Source organism: Macrotis lagotis, chromosome 2 (genome assembly GCF_037893015.1).
Source record: "Macrotis lagotis isolate mMagLag1 chromosome 2, bilby.v1.9.chrom.fasta, whole genome shotgun sequence".
Lineage (NCBI taxonomy): Eukaryota > Metazoa > Chordata > Mammalia > Peramelemorphia > Peramelidae > Macrotis > Macrotis lagotis.
Genome location: NC_133659.1, coordinates 256,780,732 through 256,807,872, shown reverse-complemented (window position 1 = coordinate 256,807,872; position 27,141 = coordinate 256,780,732). Strand labels below are relative to the sequence as shown.

The 27,141-nt window shown below is 35.9% G+C and overlaps 1 protein-coding gene across 1 annotated transcript in view; it reads right to left on the bottom strand.

The window, feature by feature from the left end:
• Positions 1–27,141, bottom strand: part of TFCP2 (transcription factor CP2) — an 81,938-nt gene that overhangs the window by 19,123 nt on the left and 35,674 nt on the right. Inside the window, exons 2-9 of the mRNA XM_074225911.1 lie at positions 25,729–25,880; positions 25,253–25,329; positions 13,544–13,649; positions 8,281–8,387; positions 4,707–4,859; positions 2,900–3,010; positions 2,337–2,425; positions 190–238 (exon numbers count right to left, since the gene is read on the bottom strand). Coding sequence (XP_074082012.1) covers positions 190–238; positions 2,337–2,425; positions 2,900–3,010; positions 4,707–4,859; positions 8,281–8,387; positions 13,544–13,649; positions 25,253–25,329; positions 25,729–25,880 — 844 coding nt within the window. The remainder of the gene's footprint in view (positions 1–189; positions 239–2,336; positions 2,426–2,899; positions 3,011–4,706; positions 4,860–8,280; positions 8,388–13,543; positions 13,650–25,252; positions 25,330–25,728; positions 25,881–27,141) is intronic.

The following is a 27,141-nucleotide window of genomic DNA, read 5'->3' as shown; positions in this document are numbered from 1 at the left end:
CTATTTCAGATTCATATCAGATTTAGCAGGAATTCTAACTTGGATCTAATCTGTTTTCAAATTGATTGTACCCCCAAAATAACTCTCCTACTAGTGTACTGAAAGCCTAAAAGATTTATCTGTTAACTATCATAATCCTCAAAATACTTCTAAACATGGAAAATAGCTAGCATTCAATTAGAGACTTACATCTGCAATGGGAGGAGGTGGTTCTGGCTGGTGGTTTGGTGAACCATTCCTAAAGAGACATTTAAAATAAAAGAGTAAGCCCATGACAGCCTGAGGAAGAAAACTGAGAGTTAGAATCTCTTTAAACAACAGATCTTAAGAACATACATATTGATAAGACACATAAGGTGTTTTAAACATTTTGGTGCAGTGTTAAACTATAAATTTTAGTTTAGCTATTAAAGTTTAAAATTGCACCCAAGATGTTTGGAACAACCTATATTTAAAATCAGAGGCAGTATAGCAAGAGAGCATTCCTCAAAGCCAACAGCAAGACCTTGGTTTGATCCAATCTCTGTCATATTGCCTTTGTTGCCTCAGACTGTAAAGTATAGAAAAGGTACTGACCAGCATTGGTAGAGGGAGTGTCCTTGCCTGGAAATTTCTTAGACCAGTGAAATCATTGGCCCAAACCCTATCCTCTATCTCTATTTAGCATCTCTATTCTGTGATCTAGGAGCCATCAAGTATTTTTGGTGCCCTCCTCCAGCAGTTTATGTGTTAAAGATCCAAAACCACAGAGTGAAGGAGGAAAGAAGGAAAGGATAAGAGAAAAAAAAATTGATAAGAAAGAAAACTAGAATTAAGATCTTTAGAACTATCATTATATAGATTCCATAATACATTTAATTGTAAATATATAATGATCCAGGAAAAATCTGTTTACCTAGATTGTTGGTTGAGCTTTCTTTCATCTAATAATGTAACCTAAGGAAACCCAGCATCAAATTTAGTGATATGTTAGTCTTAGGTTGCTGGCAATGTCTACTTACTCTGCTATCTTTATTTGGTCCCTGTTGTTTTATCTTTAGTTCTATTTTTGCACTATGCTTAATCTTATAAACCTCCTCAAAGTTGAAATAAATAAAATCAAACAATATGTAAATAGATCACCCCCACTATTTCAAACCTGAATGTAGCCCTTGGGAAAAGCCTAGTAGAGTCCAGAGTTTTAAATGCTAAGAACTCTCTTCAGATAGTTCTCTCCCATTGGGACTTCCCCCTCATGTCCTGACTTGGTTTTTCCTCGCCAGTCCTGTTCGCTCTAGCCAGGGTGCACTCCCCTCTCTGGGTCTCATCTGTTTTCCTCATCTGTAAAATGAAGGGTTTGGTCTAAATGTCTTTAAAGTCCCTTCAAGCTCTAAGTCAATGATCCTATGATCTTATAATTTAAATACTCTTTTTGGCTTCTATGCCAACTAACAATTACCTCTGGAAATGAGAGATAGGAGTTAAATAAAATAATAATAATAATAACAATAGTTTTTTAAATTAAAAAACACTTGACAAAGTACTTCCACATCTTTTATTTAATAAGAGACTTGTGTGACAGGTAAGATAAGTATTATTTATCCCCATTTTACAAATGAGATTGAGATCATTTTAAAATGATTGAGAGCCTTGTCCAAGAACATAAATCTAATAAACATAAGAGTTAGGACTCAAAGCTAGGCCGTGTTATTTTTTTTTCCCAGCATGCTCTATCAATCTCAACCTTCTCTCCAAGATATCAACATTCAAATATCAGTTGGCAGTTATCTACAAAACATTACCAAATAGCAAAAAGGACTTAGAAGGAACATTCCTATAATATAAATACGAAACAAACAGTTTAAAGAAGTTGAAGTGGTAAAATGGTGGTCGGAGACTGGTATAAATTTATCTGCACAGAGTAATCAACATCACCAAGTAAATGAAAGTTGACCACAAATACGACAGAGCTATAGAAACTTCTTCAAATCTTATATGATGCTGGTCTAATAATGATGAACAAAACATTGCTACCAAAACATGGAAGAGAGGTGGTATAATGGAATAGAAGGGGTAGAAATATGGACTGTGGAGTCAGAAGACCATGGATTTGAGACCCAACTCCAGCACCTATTGACTGCGGATCTTAGATCTTACTCTACAATTTCCTTTTTTTAAAATAAGGTACAAAAAATCATAACTATTTATTAGGGTTGTATGGGGTAAATGTCTTGTAAACAATCAAGCACTACAAAGATTATGATTATTAATCTAGAAATGAACATCTCACTTCTGGAAAAGTCATGATAAAACATACCAGAGTTCAAAAACAAGTCAATTTTATTTCTCCAACTTACCCTTCTCCAATTGAAAAACTGCTATGGGAACTGTTAAAGCCAGGTGATGGGGAATTATTGACATATGTAATTTCAGGCCATGGAGAACACTAAAAACAAAACACAACTCAGACATAAAGTAGACTAATGCAGAATTACTGCTAATATTCTTAAAAATTGTGTTATCTTAACTGAAAGATGACTTAAAACATCTTGTTTTAAAAGTCCCAACTTCACAAATTGCCTCTATTTTAAGAGTCCTACGTAAGATGGTAACTCCTACGAGGACTATCACTTATACCAACAGATAATTACGCAAATACACGAAACCCATATCATTTTATAATTGCATGGGGAATACATGCATTGATGAGCAGGTGTTCTGTCCAAAATTCTCTTTATACCATTCAAATGGTCTTTCCTTAAAAAGAAAATCTACTCTTTAGGATCAAAAGTCAATAGAACAAAAGAAACAAATAAATTGCTTGTTAATTTTAGTTGGGCATTAAGAAAGTTAATTCTCAGAGAGAAGGGCAAATCACTCAGTAAAAGACTGACATGAATCCCTGAAACAATCTTTTTACCTCTGTGAGTATAGTTGTCTCATAGGAAGGTTGGTATTTTTCCTTTTCATGAGGAGTTCGCTTCTCCATTTTCTCCCTGTCTGTTTTTTGCTTCCTGTCTGCACCTTTGGGCTGGAATTAGACAAACTTTGGTTGAAAAATGTGTGCTGGTAGAGATAGATTGACTAACACAGTCGGCAATCATTTGATGAAACAGAGTTGGAAATTGTTTGCAGACTGTATGCAATCATTTGGTTACAAACTTTATAACCTTCCTCAGTTGCTAAGAGTTCGATGGATCACAGAATTTGAGAGTTGGAAGGAACCTAAGCAGCCAACCAGTTGAAGTCATATCTGAAAGGCATTTGCATTTCATACTCTGCTCAAAGTCCTTCAAGAAAGAATTGGTTAATCGGTTATTATCTCTAGACACAGTCTATTCTTTTGGATAATTATAAGTGTTATGGAAGGGTTCTTTTTTCCTTCCTTAGACATCAAGCCTAAAATGCCTCCTTTTTTTTTAATTTTTTTTTTTAGGTTTTTGAAAGGCAAATGGGGTTAAGTAGCTTGCCCAAGGCCACACAGCTAGGTAATTATTAAGTGTCTGAGACCAGATTTGAACCCAGGTACTTCTGACTCCAAGGCCGGTGCTTTATCCACTATGCCACCTAGCCGCCCCCTAAAATGCCTCCTTGCAGCTTCCACTCCTGTTTCTGGTTCTCTCCTATGAAACTAATTATAACAAGTCAAATTCCTGCTTTATAGCATATCCCTTCAGATGCATGAAACTAATTATAACAAGTCAAATTCCTTCTAAGCACATCCCTTCAGATGCATGAAATGGACTCTGAATATTTTTCTTCCCCTGGCTAAAACATTTCCATGTTCTTCAATTGATCCCTATCTGATATAAACTCAAGGCCCTTCACTTTGCTTAGTTGTCCAGCTTATCTTAAACTATAGTGCTCAGAACTGAACACAATACTCAAGAGGAGGATTGATGAGGGCAGAGCAGTAGGCAACTACTACCTTTGTATTCTTGGAAGCTATGTCTCTTTATGTAGATAAAATGGCAATCACTTTTTGACTGTCACAACACATTATGGAATCTGTAGTCCACTAAAACCCTTAGATCTTTTTTTCAGATAAATTACTGATCAACCAGGCCTTGCCCATCCTGTATTTGTGAGGCTGATTTTTTTTTTTGGTACCTAAATCTAAGACTTTACATTTATTGTTATTAAATTTCATCTTATTATACTGAACCCTCACTAGCCCAGTAGTGTCAAACTCATATGACTAATTTGAAAATGTTATATTTATCTATATTTTATTGTATTTTTTATTTACTTTGTTAAATATTTCCCAATTACATTAAAATCTAATTTTTGAACATACATGGGAATTTTGCAGGCCGTAAGCAACCTAAAAACCACGTTTGATATCAGTATCAGCTGTCCTTCCCACCTTGGTATGACATGCAAAGTTCACGTGCATGTAATTGCTCTCTATAGTCTTTTAGCACCTCTACAATATTTTAAATATCACTGACAATGGTTCAACAACATTAGCTGCCATTTTTTCACTACTACAGGATGTTGTTTATCAGTCAGATAACTTGAATTCATCAAGTAGAAGAGGAATATTGTTTCTGTATCCACCCCTGAATCCAAAACTGAACAGAAGTTACAAGTAAGTCAGAACATTTCTAGTTTAGGCCATGTTTTTACTATATGGTATATGAAATGACAATTTATATGTCTGATTTGTTGATAACTGTTGAAACACAGAGAAAAGAACTGAGATTTAGCAAAATGGTTCATTGTACCTTGAAAACTTTGATCTGACAGCTGGCTGAATGCAAATGTTCAGTGTATTCTCCATTCTCATTCTCCTTGAAGGTGTCAATCTGAACACGGAATGGAACACCCTTTTCTCCACCATGTTTTCTCATAGTGAATTCTGTGCTAATACAATGTACCTGAAAAAAAACCCCAACAAACCCAACAATTAATAAAAAACAAAGCTTTTTCTGTCTTTTCAGTCACTGAAGTATTTACAGTCTAATAAAGGAGATAGTTGAAGAGTAATCAAGGTTAGGAAAATGGCATATATGAAAATTCCAGGGGATAGATACTTGGGAACAAGACAAATGCAGAGGTAGTTAGCAAGAAAAATCTGAGGAAGCAATTCATCCTTAAAGGCAGTTAAAAGGAGATATAATTATACTATAAACTCTGTTGAGGGCAATGCAGACCAGGACTATTGGAGGGTGTCTGTTTCATTCCTTTATACCTACCCTGACATAGTTACTCACACTACTTTGATGATGTGGTAATCAGCAACTACAATCATTTTTGGGAAATGGAGGACCATCAGGATTTACTGATAGGATGTACCATACCCTCCATTGCTAATGCATCCTAAGGACCTCTGGACCTTGCTCTATCACAAAACCCCTAGGGTTTTCAGGCTTTTCCATATACCATGAAAATGAGCTCTCTTTCATATTTTGACTCTCCCAATTACAGCATAAGCTCCTTGAGAGTGAGAACTGTCTCCCTTTTTCTGTTTATAACTCTAGCATGTAGCATAGTGTAAATGCTTTTTCATTCATTCATTCAAAGGGGCTCTAAGGCACTTGCTGAGAAATTTGTACTGGAATCAATTGGGAGCCTCTCTAAGGGGTTATATCTTTATCATGTAATACTCCTTATTCAGTAAAACAAGCAACTTGAGGGGGTCAGAGCCAAGATGGCAGCATGGAGGCAGGAATTCCCAGAAGTTCTTCCCTTGAACACTCCAAATGCTGCAAAATTATGACTAACCAAATTCTAGAGTGGCAGAACCCACAGAAAGTCTGAGTGAAACAATTTTCTGACCCAAGATCACTTTGAAGATCCACAGGAAATGTCTACTCTACCAGGGTTGGTAAGAACTAGAGCACAGCCCAGACCACAGCCATGCAGTGCCAGAGCAAACCAGCTCCATCCTTAAAGGAACAGCCAGCAGGGCACCTGGGTCCCTGGAAGTGGGAGTGGTTTCTAGACCTCTCAGCCCAGGATCGCTAGGAAAATTCTGCTGCACCAGAGTGAGTTCAGAGCCCAGATTAGCACAGGCCTCAATGAAGGACACAATGTAGCTCCTCCCCAGGAACCTGAAGTCACCCAACAGCTGCTTCCAGAACACTTAACCCATGGATAGTAAGGGGGTTGGAGGAGACTACAGAGGTCTCTCCATTATCCCCAGGACAGGATTCTGTTGCTTTGCCCATACTCAGATCCACAGTCTGGGGTCCCATACTGCCAAGGGTGGTCAGCCACAGACCAGAGCACAGGTCAGGATAGGACTCAGAGTCTCTCATAAGATCTTGAAGGAATTGAAGTCACTGCAGGGGGATGGGGGCGGTCCCAAAACCCCTCAAAGATTTGACCCTATAGAATCAGGTCATAGATTGAGGAATTGAGCATACAACAGAAAAAAAAAAGAATCTCACCATGTACAATAAGTTTGGTGCCATGAAAATCAAAATATACACTCAGAAAATTATAAAGTCAAAGGTTATTTATCCAAAGCCTCCAAAAAAAATAGGAATTTGTCGTGGGCTATGGAAGAGCTCCAAAAAGGCTTTGGAAAGCAAGTAAGGGAGGTAGAGAAAAAATGGAGAAGAGAAATGAGAGCGATGCAGGAAAATCAAGAACACCAAATCATAAGCTTGGTGAAGGAGATACCAAAAAATACTAAAGAAAATAACTGGTGAAGGAGATACCAAAAAAATACTGAAGAAAATAACGTTAGGTCAAATGGAAAAAGTAGCCCAAAAGGTCAATGAGGAGAGAAGACTGCCTTAAAAAGCAGAATTGGTCAGATGGAAAACAAGATAAAAAAAGCTCTCTGAAGAAAATAACTCCTTCAAATATAGAATGGAGCTAAGGGAAGCTGATGACTTTGTGAGAAATCAAGAAACAATACAACAAAACCAAAAGAATGAAAAATTAGAAGAAAATGTGAGCTCTCTTTGGAAAAACAACTGACCTGGAAAACAGATCCAGGAGAAATAATTAAAAAATTACCTGAAAGGCATGACCAAGAAAAAAGCTAGACTTCTTTTTAAAGAAATTCTCCAAGAAAATTGCCCTGAAGCAGAGGGTAAAATAGAAATTGAGGAAATTCACAAGAGATCCTGAAAGAGATCCCCAAATAAAAACTTCCAGGAACATTATAGTCAAATTCCAGAACTCCCAAGTCAAGGAGAAAATATTACAAGCAGCCAGAAAGAAACATTTCGTTTATCATGGTGCTACAGTCAGGATTACACAGGATTTAGCAGCATCTGCATTAAGGCTCCTAGGTCTCTTAGAATATGGTATTCCAGAAGGCAAAAGAGCTTGTATTACAACTTAGCAAAACTGATCATGTTCTTTCAGGGGGAAAAGATGGACATTCAATGAAATAGGGGACTTTCAAATTTTCCTGTTGAAATGACCAGAGCTGAGTAGAAGTTTGATTTTCAAGCACAGGACTTAGGTGAAGCATAGAGAGGGAAGGTCAAATTATAAGGGATTTAATGATATTAAACTGCGTGTATTCCTGCATGGGAAGAAGATACTAATAACTCTTATGAACTTTCTCATTTATTAAATCAGTTAAGGAGCATATATAGACAAGGCACAGGATAATATAATATAATATAACAAAATAACATAACATAACATAATATAATGATGGAGTCAATGGACAAAAAAAGGAAAGTCTGGAAGAAAGATAGAATGGGTTAAGATATTTCAGGTAAAAGAGTCAAGAAAAAGCTTTTGCAATGGAGTGGAAGGGGGAAAGGTGAGGCAAAATGAGTGAGCCATCATTCTCATTGAAAGAGGCTCAGAGAAGAAATAACATACATAAGAGTATAGAAATCTACCTTACCCTAGAGGAAAAAGGAGAGTAAAGGAATGGGAGAAAAGAGACAGGGGGAGGGGAGGGGTGTGTTTGTGGGAGATAGAATAGAGGAAAGACTGTGGGAAAGGGTAGTCAGATACAACAGACTTTAGAGGAAAGAGAAAACAGAATAAATGGGGGTGTGGAGGAATAGAATGGAGGGAAATACAGTTGACAAAAGCAACTGTGAGGAAAAAATATTGAAGCTACTTCTCCAATGAACTTATGATAAAGAATGCAACCATCCCAGAGACAGAGCCAATGGTATCTGAACAGAGATTGAAGTACACTTTTTTCCCCTCTCATTTTATATTTCTTGAGGTTTCTCTATCTTTGTGGGGGGAGGGGGAATTATGTATACTTTTAAAATTCTTGCAGTAATGTGAAAATAAATTTAAAAATAAAACAAAAAAACTCAAGCAACTTGGGATGTCTTCCTTTATAATTGAGACAGTTTATCTTTTTACCTGAATAAACACAGATGTCCTTTTTGCAGGGTCCCAGAGAAACTCTACAGTATTCAACTGTGTTGGATTTGCCCGAGGGTCAATTATACCCACAGACATTGGAATATCTGAAAGATAAAATAATACTTTGCTATTAGGTTTAAATGAAAAACTACTAATTTTCATGTTCCTGTTCAGAGTCAGCATGAAACTGGTTGAATCTTAAAGCTTTTTTAAGATAAAAGGAGTGATTAGTTCAGTAAAATTAACAGCCTTAGAAAAAATGACTTAATCATTTAGTATCCTAAACATTTTTCCTTTGATCTGACTCTGAATGTCTTTTTTAAAACTGAATCAACTTAACAGTTCCATTCCAATCTGCTGAAATGCCTCTCAGATGACTAACTACATTTTTATTTTTATTTTGACCCAGTTGAAATCTATAATCACAATGTATATGAGAACAAAAAATATTATTGCAGAAGTTCAATAGGTATAAGGAGTCAGAAAACAGTCAAAAAGCATTATAATATTTAACAACACTAAATAAAATACAGTATAATTTTATATTATTGGAAAGAGTTCTTCATCTGGGATTAGGTGGTACTATAGACAAAGAGAAAACAAACTATTACAGCGTAGGCTTTGGTATAAAGCACACTGGATTTCACTGTCCAAATATTTAATTATTAGAAAGATATGGACTGAACCTTACTACTTAACAATATAACCATATTAGACAAACTCTATTATTATTGGCTAGAGCAGCACCTTAGTATGAAGTCAGGGGTAGTAGCTGAAGTTCCAGAAGTATTTCCCTGTAAATAACTGTATTAAATTCATCAGAAGGGCAAATATACTTGCACATATTGTATTATGTATGTAAGAATTGCTGTTCTCACTGAAATCAACTAGCATTCGGTTTTTCAATACCAAAACATATTATCTTCCTCTTCCCTTCACAAAGGCATAAATTCGCTATATTAATCAAAGAAAGAAATGTATTAAAAGTAGAACATAATTAACACCACCTATGTAATTGTATAATTAAATAAATTAAGAATGTTTTTATTGAAGAGTGAAAGAGAAAATGTAATCATTAATTTGTAGTATATTCTGAAATCTGGTAGGGGAAGTCTAGCAAGCCAATTTTCTTTTTCCTAATTCTTACCGATATTATGATTTTGCAATCTGCTTTTTTATATGAATTATATGAATTTTGATTACCATGAACTCATCTACTCATATTGCATTAAATCTGTGGATTATTTTGTAAAGTATTGCTCTTTTCAAAAACAATATTTAACCTAATGATTAGTATCAGATATTTCATTTCTTTACTTCTTCTTTGATTTCTATGAAAAATAATTTAAGCCGTAGCTACTTCTCTTATATGTCTAGTCTTTTAAAGCTCAAATGTTTGGTGAACTTTGTTGTGGTTTTGAAAGGTATAGCTCTCTATTGATATTCCTTGATTCGTATTGGATATCCAGAGAAATTGGGATGATTTTTGTAAGATGCATTCTATATCCCTCTACAAAAGTCATTTATTATACTCAACTTTTTCACTATATCTTAGACTTTCTAAGTATATAATCATGGAATCTTTAAACAGAAGTTTATTCCTTTACTTTTTGTGCTTTATTGCTATTTCAAATAACAGTGGCATGTGTGAACAACTGTATTTTAATGGAACTGCTTTTAGTGTTCTACTGCATAAAAGATTAGCATAATTTTAAATATTTTTAATCATATTAATGTAAGAGTTTTCTATTCCTCTGCTAATAAACACTAACTGATCACTATTTTATCAGCATCTCTATGCTTATTTACATGATTTATAGTCTTTATCAGACTTACTGATTGTATTTTTCTTATGGATACTTATTTATATTTTCTTATTACAATAATAGAATTATTATTATTATCATATTATTATATTGATTTACCCTTTCAGTTATAAATCTTACATAGTCTTAAAAGCTCATTTTGCTAATGTACTTCATTCATGTTGTTTTCTGGGCATTGTACTTAGTTTATATACTTCTTTTTCCATCTTTGGTTTAAGGATCCATGTCATTCATCTTTCTGTTTTGAAAATCTTTAGAAATTTTTATTTATAAATTTATAGATTCAAAGTAAAATCTGTATAGGAAGGAAGCTACTCTTTCCCCACATATACACTTCAGCAAACCCCTGAAAGTTCATGTCAAACAGAATGACAAATAATACTAATAAACTACAATACTATTAAATTACTTCTTTCACCCCAGAACTACATAAAAAATCATCTAGAAGACCATAGCAATAGAAATGGAATTCCTCCAAATAAGCAAGCAATGTTATGACCTGAGATAGGAAGCATATATAACCTATAATTCTGCCTTGGGGAAGTTAAGGGCTGGGAGTACTACAGAAAAAGTTATAGTATGGTCAAACAGAACCAAGTCAGGGACCCTTGAAGATAGGGAGTCAGACTTGTAAAAGGATATAAATACAAAGAAAGGCAAAAAGCAGTCCATATTCTCAAAGAGCTGACAATTAAACAGGGAGATAACAAGCAAACAAATATGTACCAAGAAGTTGTAAGCAGAGGTAACAGAGAGTCACTGAAATTCACCCCCCCTCCCCAAACATCCCCTCTACACCAACATCTATAGAGATACCTAGAGATAGATATCTTTATGAGTGTGTGTATGTATATATCTAAATCCATACATATACATTCATACATATGTATGTATGTATGTATCAATCTATAATATGTATGTATATCGATATAGAAAACAATAAAAATTCTTTCTGAGAAAATGTTTTTGGGTGATCTCTGAAAAGATACTTTGGGTGTCTGGGAGGGTTTCTTACCCCAAGGATTAAACAGGCTCAGAAATTAGGAGGGTCCAGGAAGCCCAGTACTTTTAGTGAGGATACAGACATCAGAAAAAGTTTCAAAATATTAATTAGATATAATCACTTAGCATTTATTAAACAACCACTATATACTAGACACTGTAGCAGGGGCTGGGAAAAGAAAGCAAAAAATGGGCAAATCACTGTCTTAAAGTTCAAATTCTACTGGAGGAAGCAATAAAAAACATAGGTAAGTAATTAGACACACACACACACACACACACACACACACACATTTTTTGGCAGTGAGAAAACAGAATGGAATAAAAAAGAAGTTTAGAAAAATATACAGGAGACTGGCAAAGATGCTAAAGAGCCAGGAGAAACAGTACAGCCCAGCACTCTCCTACCAAACCATTCCAACAAAGGCCAAACAAAAGCAGCGATCAAAAAATCCAGAGAAATCACAGGGATTCATCTTATTGGCCTGCTTAAGCACAGAGGGACACAATCAAGGGTGTGCTGGCACTAAGGAGAAGACAGGAAGGCCCAAGTAAAACCTGTCAAGGCAGAGACTTGGGCTGTACATTAGGGTAAGGAATATGGTCACAGATCCACCATGAACATGGCTTAAGGCTGTACATGATGCAAAGCATAGGGTGGGAAAAACCCTGCAACTGTCTGGCTCTGATACTAGCACTGGGATGAAGATCCAGCAAAGGGGGACTCAGTGTGAACCAGACCCAACTAAGACTATGCTCTGGACAAAGAACAGGAAAAGATGCGAGGAAAAGTTCTGGGGATCTGACATAGGATGGGAACTGTGGATTCAGTTCACTGACGTAACCTTGGCCCAAAGTTAAACAACCAGGAATATAATGGTATAATGTAGTAAAAAGATGGAGTCAATGGGTGATAAAGGAAAGTACTGGGAGGAAGGGAAAAGAGATGAAGAAGAAGCTAAGAAATTTCACATAAGAATCAAGAAAAAGCTTCTTTAATGGAGTGAAATGGGGAAGGCAAGGGGGGGGATGAGTGAGCCTTCATTCCCATCAGAAATGGCTCAGAGAGGAAATAACATACACATTTAATAGGGTACAAAAATCTATCTTACCGTAGAGAAAAATGAGAAGAAAGGGATGGGATAAGGGAGAATGGGGGGAGGAAAGGGTGATTAGAAGAGAGGGAAGATTGTGGAAGAGGGTACTCAGATACAACACACTTATGGACAGGGTCAGGATGAAAGGAGAGAGAGAATAGAATAAATGAGCGTGAGGAGGAATAGAGTTGGGGAAAATACAGCTAGTAATAGCAACTGTGGGAAAAATATTGAAGCAACTTCTCTGGTGGACTTAGGATAAAAAAGCAACTCACCCCAGAGACAGAGTCATCGGAATCTGAATGCAGACTGATGTACATTTTTTTTTCCTCTCTCACTACACTTGAGGGGGGGGAGTTTATATTTAGTCTTATAACAAAATTATTGTGATAATAATAATAATAACAATAATAATAATAATATAAAATAAATAAATCTAGATCTTTCACTGAAAAAAAAATAATCTGAACTGCCTCATCCTTATAGATTGCAGGAGAAAGGGGGGGGGGAAATCTGCTCTATTTTTACAATATTTATAATTAAATTCTATTCATTTATTTAAATTCAACTCAAAACACATTTCTGTCTACTATGTTGTTTTTGATACTATCACTCCCTCTTCCATAAATTCCACTGCCTCCATATTATACCTAAAAGAAATATTCCCTGTTTAGCACTTAATCCTTCAAATAAATAATCTTTCCAGACTTCTGACATATTAACCACTTTACAAATTCTTCAGTTCAGCCAAACTGACTTTACTGCTCTCTTACACATGGCATTCCATTTCCTAACACCATGCTCAGGCTGCCCTCCTATTCTGGAATGTAGGCCTTTTCTATCACCACCTCTTCCCTCTCCCTCCCACCTCTCAGAATTGCCGGTTTCTGAAAAGCATCAACTCCTCCATGTGGCCTTTTCTGATTCCTAAGCATCTAGTTCTTCCTCCATGCCAAAGTTATCTTATTTTTTTTATAAATATACTGTACATGCTTCTTTGGGTACATTTTGTTTCCCAAAACAGAAGTTTCTTGAGAGAAAAGATATTTAATAAACTGTGTCTGTTTAACCAGTATCTTAGTATAGTACCTGGCACTTGGGAGGCACTCAGTCTTGTAGAGCTTAAGTCTAGGAATCTTCTAGGACCTCTCTGAAATTATAAATTCAATCATGACATATAAAAAGAGTTTAAAATGTTCACCTTCTATTTCAAGGTGAATTTTTTTTTCATTTTATTTACAATTGTAATTTCCAGTTTCAATGCTTAGCAAATTCATGAAGTATTTTGAAATAACAGTCAAAGAAAGCCATTTCTTGATTTAATTCCCAATTTACCTATATCAAGGATTCTATCCCCTGGCCTGTTCCATTTCCAGCCCTCAAGCTGCTGATGCTCAGTGTACTGCAGTCTTCTATCATGGAACACCACTCGAAATATACTCTGGAAAGAGAAGCAAAAACAATTAATAATAGGATGTATATGTCTTTCAAGGTTATCAGTTTTACCAAGGATCTATGGTTAGATGATTTCTAAGGTCTCATTGACTTTAAAATTCTATGATCCTCTAAAAAAGCAGCTTTAGTACAAAAGACACAAGAACTAGATACAGAATAAAAGGACCTGGATTCAAATCTATATGGGCAAGCCATATGATCTCTCAGTTTCTTCATCTGTAAAATGAAAGGGTTAGATGAGATGTTCTTTAAGATACTTTCTAGCTCTAAGTACTCTGACTATATTTATTAAAGATGTTACTCCTTCTTGGCTGTTCTGACAAGAAAGTCAGTGATAACAAAACAAAATTAACAGTGGTTGGCATAAATTTCTGGACCTCATCTTCTTTATGTTCTTCTTTTGAGCAGGTCCATCCAGAAAGTCCTATGTCATGAGAAACTTGTTCACTGACTCAGATTTCTTATTATAGTAGTTGTGTTCACTATTTGAAACTTGACTCAAATGCTAGTTTTGATGCCAAAGAAGCACCAAGGATCATTATCCTAAACCTTTTTATTTTGTCCATTAATCATACAGCAATTGGTCCAGATTTGCCTATGGAAATGAAAAATGTTCCAGTCCACACAAACTGAGACATTATATCTAAATAATCATAAAATGTAGGCATGGATCCTATTTGCATCATGATTCCTTTTTGTCACAGTTTACAACATGGATAAAGATATTATTCCAAACATACCTCTAGTTATGGGCAGCTAGGTGGCTCAATGGTTAGAGTGCTGGGCCTAGAATCAGGAAGATGAGTCTTCTTAAGGTCAAATCTGATCTCAGACACTTATGAGTTGTGTGCCATGGGTGTAAGAAGTGATTAAATTTTCATTTCCATACTAGTTATGTGAGATTGGCAAAACCCAGTTATAATTAGGCTGATGAATAATGGAGAGTGGGAAAGGTAATCAGGAGCAGAGATTCATGTGGGGAAATTAGGAGGTTAGGATAAAACTGTAACCTCTATAGTACTCACCCAATGGGGAAATAGGGGAGTGTCTTACATTTTGGGACAAGGAATAAAAAGCTGAGCCTCTGCTCTCCAAGGGTATGCTCTCTTTCCAGGCATCTATGTTTAAGAACCTTACAACAAAGGATCCTCTTTGCTTCACTAAATAGCTATTCTGAGTTCTTGATGGGGGCTCATCCCAAATCTAGTCAAGGTAAGTGAGGAGGCAGCCACAGACAAAGACAGGAAGTCTTAATACTGTTGATTTCAATGATCCTGTATTGTCAGTGGGTAACCCTCTTTGGTGACTGTTCAAAGACCCTAGGGACCACATTAAGTAATCCAGTCTTTTTGTTGTTTGTTTTTGCAAGGCAATGGGGTTAAGTGACTTATCCAAGGTCACACAGCTAGGTATTATTAAGTTTCTGGGTGAGATTTGAACTCAGGTCTTCCTGACTCCAGGGCAAGTGTTCTATCCACTTCACCAACTACTTACCTCAGTAATCCAGTCTTAAGTGAACCAAAGGACTAAATAAAGGAAAAAAATAAGTACCATGACAATCAGGTAACTGCATAGACTAAGGTAAGAAAGGAGTATGACTAAATATTAATCTTGGTGGTTTGGAATCCTGCAGGAGTCAGAGACTGAATGTATGAATGTCTGAGACCTGCTAGAAACATGAGGGGAGTGAAGTGGAAGGATACAAAATCATGAAGATTCTCTGACAAATAATTACTTTGGGGAATAAGAATTCAAAGGTGCCCGGGAAAAAAAGGGGTAATGAACATTCCTCTGAATAGTTCCTTTGGGAGGATGCTGAGGTACTGGCAAGATACAACATTTTCCTAAGTAGAAAAATAAGAGAAACATAGTTGTTTCATCTGGTCAAAGCAAAAGCATAATTCCACCAGCAGTATTTTGGCCTAAATATGGGACAGATGAGAATTGGCTATGTCAAACCCTTACCATTTTTGTTAATGGGAAACAATCACTCTCCTGAAAGGAATCAGATTATACTTCTTGCTGGAAAGGAGGGAGGTTATTCATCCATTTCCATTTAAGACTAAGGATCAGGAACCACCTGGGGTTACTAAGGAAACAGAGCCCAAAACTTGGGACCTTCTTACAAAGGCTGAGAGACCAAATGAGAAAATATTTGGTTATGGATCCCAAGTTCCCAGTGGCACAAGGTATCTTGAAGGTACATTCTGTGACCAAGGCCTGGCTGGACATTAGGAACAAAATTCTAAAGTTAGATGGTTAGAATAAAAAAGCCTCTAGAGGAATTATTGAATCTCAGCAAGTTTCGGTAAAAAGTCTGTAAAATGAAGGGACAAAGAGAAAGAGAAAGAGAGAGGCAGCTAGGTGGACAGTGGATAGAGCACCAGCCCCAGAGTCAGGAGGACCTGAGTTAAAATTTGACTTCAAACACTTAATAATTGTCTAGGTGTGTGACCTTAGGCAAGTCACTTAATCCTATTGCCTTAAATAAAAAAAAAAGTTTTGTTTTTCCTATTTCTAACTTGGATAAAAACGATTCATTATTTTTTTAAACTCCACTCTGATAACTTCACTTTGTAGCTGTCTTACTCTTCTCTTTCTCAAGATAACACAGGCTAGTTGCTAATTTGAAATGCAAGGTTTGTTTTGAGAAAATAGGACTCAAAATTGGAGAAATTCAGGTTCAAATGGGTCTTTTAAAGGTTACAAATTGAGGAATGTTTTATGTAAAATGTTCTGTTGATTCTAAGGGTGCATTGTGGACATTTGGAATTTGGATGCAAATTAGATATGAACTTAAATACATTTTTAAAATCTGCATTTTAAATTTTGGAAGAAATGTTTTATTCTTTACCATAAAATTGATAGAATAATTTGAAAGTGTTTTGTTGCTAGGGTTGTGAATGGCTTAAAGAGCAAAAAACATATTTAAGAGAATTTGGTTGATATTCTTATTTTTTGAGGCTGTCAAGCCACTTAATCCAATTGCCTTGCAAAAAAAAAATTGGTTATTGTTGGTTGTATGAGTACTATCTAATAATAATCATATTGCTAAAAACATAAAAAAGAAATGGTCATTAGAATGAATAAACAGTTTGAAATCTGGTTAAACAGTACATTAAAAAGAATTAAAAAAAGGAAATTTATGAAATGGATTTTGAAAGACGAGAAGAGAATAGAAAAGTTTAAAAGGAAAAATGGAAAGTGTAAAAAGTTTGAGAAAGGTAAATTTAACATAAAAAGATAGTCTTAAGCATGTGAAGAAAGTATAAATAATTTTAAAAATTATATGAGGACTGAAAAATAAAAAATTAAGTTACATATTCCTTCTGGAATTATGGAATTCAGATTTGAATTGAATTAAGTTTTGCTCAGATGTGATAACTGAAGTAAAATTAAAATCCTAACAACAGACTGCTATCTATGCAAAATCTCTAGCTCTGGGTGAGGTGGCTAGGTGGAATGGATTTTGAAAGTCTAGAAGAGAATAGAAAAGTTTAAAAGGAAAAATGGAAAGTGTAAAAAGTTTGAGAAAGGTAAATTTAACATAAAAAGATAGTCTTAAGCATGTGAAGAAAGTATAAATAATTTTAAAAATTATATGAGGACTGAAAAATAAAAAATTAAGTTACATATTCCTTCTGGAATTATGCAATTCAGATTTGAATTGAATTAAGTTTTGCTCAGATGTGATAATTGAAGTAAAATTAAAATCCTAACAACAGACTGCTATCTATGCAAAATCTCTAGCTCTGGGTGAGGTGGCTAGGTGTTACAGTGAATAGAGCACCAGCCCTGGAGTCAGGAGTAACTGAGTTCAAATCTGGTCTCAGAGGCTTAATAATTACCTAGCTGTATGGCCCTGGGCAAGCCACTTAACCTCACTGTATTGCAAAAACCTAATAAATAAACAAACTCAAAAAAAAATATCTCTAGCTGTGAAATAAATGTCTGGGAAATAATGAATCCAGAAATATTGAATGTTTAGATAAAAGTATAACTTAGGATGCTAAAACTAAGGTTCTGTATATAAATTCAGTGTAATTTTTGTTTATCCTGGTCTCAGTCTAACTAAAACAAATGATCTAAAATGTGAATCTTCCTTTTCTTCATTTGGGCTTTTAAAAGACGAATGTGGAATTGATAATTAGTAACAAATTATTATCTGATCTTAAGATTTCAGGGTCTAGCCCATGTTAGAGCATCAAAAGAATGTAATGGTTTAACTTCAGCAGGAAACTATAGAAAGAAAAGATTTTTTTGAAGTCTGTGATCGGTTAAAAAAAATAATGATGATGAAAGTTTGCAAATAGACTCTTAACTAAAAGTGATTTTTCAAACTGTTCTTGTAAAGAAGAAAATAATATATGTAACAACAGTTAAGAACTTATAAATTCAGATTTAATTTGATTCAATACAAATTTTAGTACTGAAAGGAACAAACATAGGACTACCTAAAATTTGGTATTTTAGCATTAAGAAATTATATATTATCCAAGGAAAGGTGGTTTAGGTTATTATTCTGTAAGGAAAAAAAACAAAGATCCATAGGGCTAATAAGAGTTTGGCAATTGCTATGTGAATATTAACTTTTTATTATCTTTTCAATTAGATATGGGCTGATCTTCTGTGTAAGTAAAATGAAATACTAAATTAAAGAGCTTTCAACTTTTGAAAAAAAGCATAATTTTGATTAAGAAATACCAGTCAGGAGAGGCAGGGCCAAGATGGCAATAAGAGTGGATCCTGTCTTGGGTGCTCTCTCATAAATCTTCAAAACTAAGGACTCTAACTAAATTTTTGAGAGACAGAACCCACAGAGGGATACAGTGACGCAGTTCTCCTACTCAAGGTAACCTGGAAAAGGGCAGAAAGGCTCTGCTCCCTGGGGTTGGAGGGGCGGCCCACCAGAGGGGTGGCCAGTCAGAGCAAAAAAAGTTCAGCCTCCTGGAGGCAGCCCCAGGGTGCTGGGAGCCCTGGCTCACAGCAGCGGGGGAGTTTCCTGAGCTACGCCCCGGGGAGCACCAGGCACAAATTGGGGTAACAGCAGGTGGCAGGGACCTCTGTCAGAGCGAGCACATGAAGCCCAGCCCTCAGGGCACACAGCAAGGAAGGCAGCCCAGATCCAGGAACAGAAGCAGGCAGAGCAGGTAAGCAGGAGCCCCCAAGGCATGAGTCCATTGAACCTAGGGAGGGGAGTGTAGACAGAGACTGCCTAGCTCTGTCCTCTGCCCTCGGAACAGGACTCTGGGGCTCTGAACACATTCAGATCCTGATCGCAGTCTAGGACCCCCCCATAGAACAGCAGGGGCCCCCTCCACCTCAGTCCCGTGGCAGAGGGGGGTGCAGATGATCATTCACAGACCAGGAGGGAGGACAGAGCCTGACACACTGAGACCCTTGTGGGAGTGTCCCAAAAGCTCAGGAACTACCCCCAAAACAGGCTTAGGCTGGGAAAATGAACAAGCAGAGAAAAAAGAAGAACACCATTGAGAAATATTTTACATATGAGCCCAAGAAGGATCAAAACACTCAGTCTGAAGATGAAGAAGCACAAGCTCCTGCATCTAAAGACTCCAAGAAAAACAGAAATTGGGCTCAGTCTATGACAGAACTCAAAAAAGACTTTGAAAATCACATGAGGGAGTTAGAAGAAAAACTGGGAAAAAGAAAGGAGAGAGATGCAGGAAAAACATGAAAATGAAGTCAGCAGCTTAGTCAAAGAAAACCAAAAAAATGCTGAAGAAAATAGCATGCTAAAAACTAGCTTAGGTCAAATGGATAAAACAGTTCAAAAAGTTATTGAGGAGAAGAATGCTTTAAAAAGCAAAATTGGCCAGATGGAAAAAGAGATAAGAAAACTGAGGAAAACAAATCCTTTAGACAAAGAATAGAACTCAGGTAGATCGATGAATTACGAGAAATCAGGACTGAATACTTCAAAACCAAAAAACTGAAAAATTAGAAGAAAATGTGAAACATCTCACTTAAAAAAAAAGAACTGATATGGAAAACAGATTTAGGAAAGATAACTTAAAAATTATTGGAATACCTGAAAGTCATGATCAGGAAAAGAACCTTGACATCATTTTCAAAGAATTACTACAGGAAAATTGCCCTGATATCCTAGAAGCAGAGGGCAAAATAGAAATGGAGAGAATCCACTGATCCCCCCGAGAAAGAGATCCCAAAAAACCAACCCCTAGGAATATTATAGCTCCAGAATATTGTAGTTCCAGAATTCCCAAATCAAAGAGAAAATATTAGAAGCAGCCAGAAGGACACAGTTCAAATATCATGGAGCTGCAGTCAGGATCACACAGGACTTAGCAGCAACTACATTAAAAGCTCATAGGGCTTGGAATATAATATACCAGAAGGCAAAAGAGCTTAGAATGCAACCAATAATCAACTACTCAGCAAGGCTCAATGTCCTCTTCCAGCGAAAAAGATGGACTTTCAATGAACATGGGGAAGTTCAAATGTTTCTGTTGGAATGGCCAGAGCTGAATAGAAGGTCTGATCTTCAGATATAGGACTTGGGTGAAGCATGGAGATTGGAGAAGGGGAAGATATGAGGGACTTGATGATGAACTGCATGTGTTCCTGCATAGAAAAATGACACTGATATTACTCATATGAACCTTCTCAGTTAATAGAGCAGGTAGAGGGAGCTTTTATAGTTGAAGCATGGGAGAAAGCTGAATTTGAAGATAAAATATGGTGTAAAAATGGAGTCAATAGAAAAAAGGGAAATGTAATGGGAGAAAGAAAAAGGAGAGGGGGAATAAGCCAATATATTTCATATAATAAGATTTTTCTTTATTACAATGAGCTATTGCAATGATATGGAAGGGGGGGGGAAGGCAAGGGGGAATGAGGGAATCTTTGCTCTCATCAGAGGTGTCTAGGAGAGGAAACAGCATATATATTCAATAGGGTATAGACATTTGTAGTAAGAAGGAGGCAGGATACAAGCAGCCAGAAGGACACAGTTCAAATATTGTGGAGCTGCAGTCAGGATCACACAGGATTTAGCAGCAACTACATTGGAAGCTTGTAGGGCTTGGAATATAATAAACTGGAAGGCAAAAGAACTTAGAATGCAGCTAAGAATAAACTAGCCAGCAAGGCTGAATTTCCTCTTCCAGGGAAAGAGATGGACTTTCAATGAACAAGGGAAATTTAAAATGCTCCTTTTGGAATGGCTAGAGCTGAACAGAAGGTTTGATTTTCAGATACAGGACTCAGGTGAAGCATGGAGAGTGGAGGAGAAGGGGGAAATATGAGGGACTTAATGATGATGAACTGCATGTATTCCTGCATAGAAAAATGACCCTGATAATACTCATATGAACCTTCTCAGTTAATAGAGCAGGTAGAGGGAGCTTTTATAGTTGAAGCATGGGAGAAAGCTGAATACAAAGATAAAATATGGTGTAAAAATGGAGTCAATAGAAAAAAAGGGAAATGGAATGGGAGAAAGAAAAAGGAGAGGGGCAAGAGGCCAAGATATTTCATATAATAAGATTTTTCTTTATTGCAATGAGCTATTGCAATGATATAGAAGGGGAGAGGCAAGGGGGAATGAGGGAACCTTTGCTCTCATCAGAGGAGGCTAGGAGAGGAAACAGCATATATACTCAATGGGGTATAGACATCTGGAGTAAGAAGGAGGGGGGGAGCAGGGGGAAGGGGTGGGGATGTGAGTAAAGGAGGAGAGGATGGACCATGGGGGAAGAGTGGTCAGATATAACACATTTTCTTTTTTACTTCTTGCAAGGGGCTGGGATTGGAAGGCCTGTCCAGGAGCATAGGACCAGGTGGATTCTGGCCCTAAGGGGTGGTATTGGGGGCTAAGGGCCTCTTGGCCCCAGGACCAGGGATCTGTCTGCTGTGCCACTCAGCTACCCTACAGCAGAGTCAGAGTGAAAGGAGAGAGAAAATATACTATATGGTAGTGGAGAAATACAAAAGGAGGGTATTGCGACCAGCAATGGCAACAGTGGAAAAAAATGGAAGTAACTTTTGTGATGGAGTTATCACAATGTCATCTACCCGCAACAGAGTTGGTGGTGTTGGAACAAAGACTCAAGCACATTTATTATTATTATTATTATTTGGGGTGGGGTGCAGGGCAAATGGGGCTGGGTGGCCTGGCTGGGGCCCCATAGCAGGGTGATCGTTGGGTGTCTTGAGTCTGGATTTGGACACAGGTACTCCTGGCTCAAGGGGCAATGCTCTGTCTGCCACCCAGCCACCTCTACTATTATTACTATTTTATTTTATTTTATTTTGGATCTTTTTTTTCTTTTTTTGGTTTTTGCAGGGCAGTGGGGTTCAGGTGGCTTGCATGTCACACAGCTGGGTGATTGTTGGGTGTATGGGGCCAGATGTGGGCTCGGGTGCTCATGGCTCTAGGGCTGGTGCTCTGTCCATTGTGCCCCCTGGCCATACATACAATTATTACTATTACCTTTTTAATTTTACTTTTTTTCTCCCCTTTACTTTATCTCTCAAGCAAGTCTATATTTTTTGGGGGGAGGGGTATTTTGTTTACTCTTAAACAAGAATATTTTATTAATGTATAAAAAAACCATTTGTACAAAATGAGAATAAATAAATATTAAATAAGAAAAAAAAGAAATACTGACAGTAATTGTATCAGCTATAATTACTCACAGTGATAAAAAGTTTGGAAGTTTGAAAAATCATGCTGTTTGCACCAAATAAAGAATGATTTAAGAAAACTAATTTCGCCTTATTTGTTCATTATAACTAAAGTTTTTTGGTCATGACTTATGAATTTCATAAGATTGTTAAGTGAAGTACAATGAAAATCTTGTAATTATAAAAAGGGATTTTTATAACCATTTGGTCATAAATCTTTCATCAAGAATTTTCAGTCCTACAAAATTTCTAGGGAGTAAAGGGAAAATCTTTGCATGAGAACTTCATCTAAGGATATATTTCATACATAAGTTAATTTGACAATTTAATATGGGATTAGTTCTAGTGCTAAGGTAAAGACAAGGAAAAATTCTCCTGAAGCAAATCTTTAGGCCTTGGTAAACTCTGCTATTTTTGATAAGAGTAATTTAATTATGTATGTTCTCCCTATCTTAAATAGACCTTTCCTTTTGCAAACACTGGTTAAAGAAATTGGAATTTATTTCAGTCTTGAGAACATTTGGGGATTTATTTGTGATGCTTAGAGATAATTTTATATCAACTTGGTTTGATAAATTTCAATTTTAAAGATTTATTTTTGCTTTAAGACCAAATAAGAAAGCTATCCATCATTTTACAAGTTCCCATAATGTTCTTTGTTACATCTGGAATTTAGAACACCCACAGAACTATATGCAAACTAATTGAAAGTCACCTAAAAAATGTTCCAATTGTTTTAAAGGATTCTGGAAGCAATGGTTTGTTGTTTATTTCTCTTTGAATATAGATATTAACTGAAAATATTAATAAAGAAATTGTTTCTACAAAATGTTTCTACATGCAATTTGGGATTGTGTTTATACATCCCACTTATTGTTAGCTTTGAAGCAAAATCACCTGTGCAATATAGGTGAAAATAATGATTTTTCTGTGATAAACTCTTGCTAGTTCATTGTGAGATTATAATCAACATTTGATCCTTGTAAGCTGAACTCAAAGTTCTGATTGTTTAGAATTTGCTATTTTAGATCTTATGCGACAGTTTAGTTGATATTATTCTCTATCTGACTTCACATATTATTAGCAAAATAAATGCTGTTGGGCCAATGTTCTATTGATGCCCATAGGTGACAGGCTCATTGGGAAAGGTTGAGAAAACAGTTTTTAACTAGTTCTAAGGCTAGATTTTCCTAATCAGTTTCCCAAATGCGCTATTTGGGAAATGTCTCACTTGGCAGATTTAAAATATGGCTTGAGCCATTTGGCCATCAACATAACCTCTGAAAATTGTCATGTAAATAAATAAAGGAATTTTCCTTTCTGATATCCCTGTTCATTGTGGTAAATTGCAGTAATCACATCAAGAGAGCTATATTAAAATGAAGTATAGGTCCTTAAAATGCTAAGGGAAACATAAGAAGGTTTTGTGACATCAAGTTATGTTTCTCCATTATGTTAATCTCAATTTTGTTTTAAGCAAAGTCAACCATGTGTATTAGAAAAAGGATGACCTGTGATTTAATAAAATTATTTCAAAGAGAAATCCATTTTCTGAAAAAGGTTAAAACTATTTTAATTGTGAATCACTGTTTATTCTAAAATGATTATCAAATGTATATATTACAAGCTCAAGTTAATTTGCCAATCTTTAATGAATTCACTTTTGTTGTGGAACCCTTGTGGAAATTTACTTTAAGTGGAATAACATCCTCCAAATGGGGAAATGATTAAAAGGAATAAGGTCATGTCAAAAGCAAAACTATGGGGAGCTAGATGGTGCAGTGGATAGAGCACCAGTCCTGGAGTCAGGAGGTTCAAATCCTGTCTTAGACGCATAATACTTACCTAGCTGTGTGACCTTGGGCAAGTCACTTAACCCCATTGCCTTGCAAAAACTCCAAAAAAAGAAAAGCAAAAACTAGGTTAATTACTATTTGTAACTGAATTTTCTGTGTGTATCAACATGCCAAATAGACAAGTCAATATGAAAATTGTCATGGTCTAAGGAGTTCCAGAGTTTTCTAATAATGAAAATATGTTTTGAACTGTTTAAAAGTTGTGTTAAGCTATACTAGAAAGAAAGATGTATGACAGAGAAGTGAGAAATGTACCAGGGAAAAATTCACTTGGGGAAATTAAGAGGTTCAGATGAGCTATAACTTCCGTAGTACCCAGACAATGGGGAAAAAGGGGAAGGACTTGTGTTTGGGACAGGTTATAAAAAGCTGAGCCTTTGCTCTCTGAGGATGTGCCTGCTTTTGGGTCATCCATTCTTAAGAACCTTACAATAAAGAATCCTCTTTGTTTCACTAATGACTTTTCTGAGTTCTTGCTAAGGCACTTATTTCTTACATTGGGCAAGTCACTGTTTGCCTCAGAATTGGAGAAGAAAATAGCAAACCACTCCAGTATCTTTGTCAAGAAAATCCCAAATGGGGTCATGAAGAGTCAGACATGACTGAAATGATACAATATCTACAAAGTTCCAGCTACAGCTGCTGTCATAGCAACAATAGCTTCTATTTATCCCTTTTGCTTTATGAAATACCCAGTAGGGAAACAAAGTATAGTGGCTGCTTTCAAACCTCTGAGAGAACTTATTTTCATAGAAATATCATTCAAGACCAAGAGACCAATAATGATGATGGAAGAGTAAGAGTAAGAGCTTTACCATTTTGAGGCTTTTAAATAACAGCTGGACCTTCACTAATCACACTAAATACAAATTAAGTGGGTAGAGCTGTCCATTGCTGAAATATCAGAGGGACTCAAAAGGCTTCATTTAGCTTCATGAGATCAAGCATATTTAGTCAGGAAACCATGGTAGATGGAATCTACAGGAGACTATGAAATTTGTTCTAAAAAAAAAAGCTGGGGGAAAAAAAGCTGTAAACAGATGATTTCTTGTCTTTCCTTTACCTTCACTAACTTGCCATTGATTTCTGGAAGTTCTCCAAGTTTTCTGTTGTCCAGCATTCGGATTTCATAAGACTGTCCTAAGGAGAAATAAAGGTTATATGTTTGTAAGAGAAGCCAATAGTTTATCAAAAACAAACTTGTTAGGACTTATAAAAAGTAAATTTTCAATTAATTTTAATTATGGTCACAAAATAAAATGTTCTGTGATCAATGTGATCATTAAAGATGGGGGAAACTGAAATTAGAAACAAGAAGGACAAATGGAGAGGAGAAAACAGAAAATAAGGCCACTTATTCTTTCTTTCTCTGCATTATTTAAAGGCATTGATTGGCATTACAACTGAAAAGATCCTTGGAGATAATGTTTTAGAAGAGCTAGTTATAAAAACCACCTTCAGAACAAGTTAAATTGATATTATAAAATGACATGAATGCAGAGGAGCTCAGTAATAGTAATGAAAAAAGAAGTACTTCACCTTGATTGAGATATGTGAGAGTTTCATCATGGAGCTTTACTGCAGGAGAAGTAGCAGCACAAAGCACATACTGGAAAGGTAGGATTTTACTCTCATTATCAGGTGGCAAACTCGACTCTTCTTGTTTAAAAATGGGTAATGCAAGGACATCACTAAAACAAAAGAAACAAATGACTTTCCAAAACACTGGACAATGTTATAAAAAGGTATTAATTCTCTTTGTAGGTTAACTACTTGCAATCATTTAATAACTACCACTACCACCAATTCAAAAAAAATACAAAACTTTGAAAATCCCATAAATATTATAACCAGTTAGTTTTGATTCAGACTACAAAGTAAAGGAGAATGCTTATAGAAGTTATTTTTTTAACCATATCACAAATTCAAATGACACATCAATTGACACTATTGACTCATATTTGATGAGATGTCACATTTTACAATGTCATCTCTAATCCTGGAAATGGAAATCTTGCATGTCTTTTCATTTTACCTGTATTAAACATGTATTTAGGCCAATTTAGGGTCATGGGTTTTACTATAAAGGATATTAGAAACCATCACTATATTAAAGCCTGAAATGTTTGAAATATTTATAGTCATTGATAAGAAAAATTCCCCATACATGTCAAAGAATTTATATCATCATTTTCTGTAACAGCTAAGAATTGGAAACAAAGTTAATGCCCATCAATTAGGGAAAGGCTAAACAAATTGTGATACATGAATACAGTGTAATATGACTGTATGGTAAGAAATGTGTGATGAAAATGGAGAAGCATGGAAAAATCTATGTGAACTGATGCAGGGTAAAGTAAACAAACAGAGAAGACAATATACACAGTGACAACAACAATGTAAATGGAAAGAACAACAAAAAATCAAAAGTAAATATCAAACAAAAATGATAAAGATCAAGTAGAACTTCAACATATTGATCAGTTATGCTGACTATTTTTCCCTCTCTTAAGAAATGCTGTCATGTGGGATAGTTCTTGGGGAGGAGAATACTAGGGTTATGGAAGAAATAGAAAATATCAATTAAAAATTATTTAAAAGAAGACTTGAACAAGATCACCCTAGTAGTTCAGTAGCACAAATTGGGCACATATCTTCTCTACTTATTAGAAGTAAGCATAAACAGCCACACTGGGTAATAATCAACTATGATGGACTTGTTCATTTCAGTGATAATCAAAGAAAATTTTAAAAGACCTGTGATGGGGGCAACTTGATGTTGTAATGGATAGAGCACTGGCTCTGGAGTCAGGAGGATCTGAGTTCAAATCTAGCCTGACATGTAATACTTACTTAGCCATGTGACTCTGAGTAAGTCACTTAACTCCATTGCAAATGGAAAATATTATCCATATCCAGAGAAGGAACTATGGAGTTTAAATCCAGACTAAA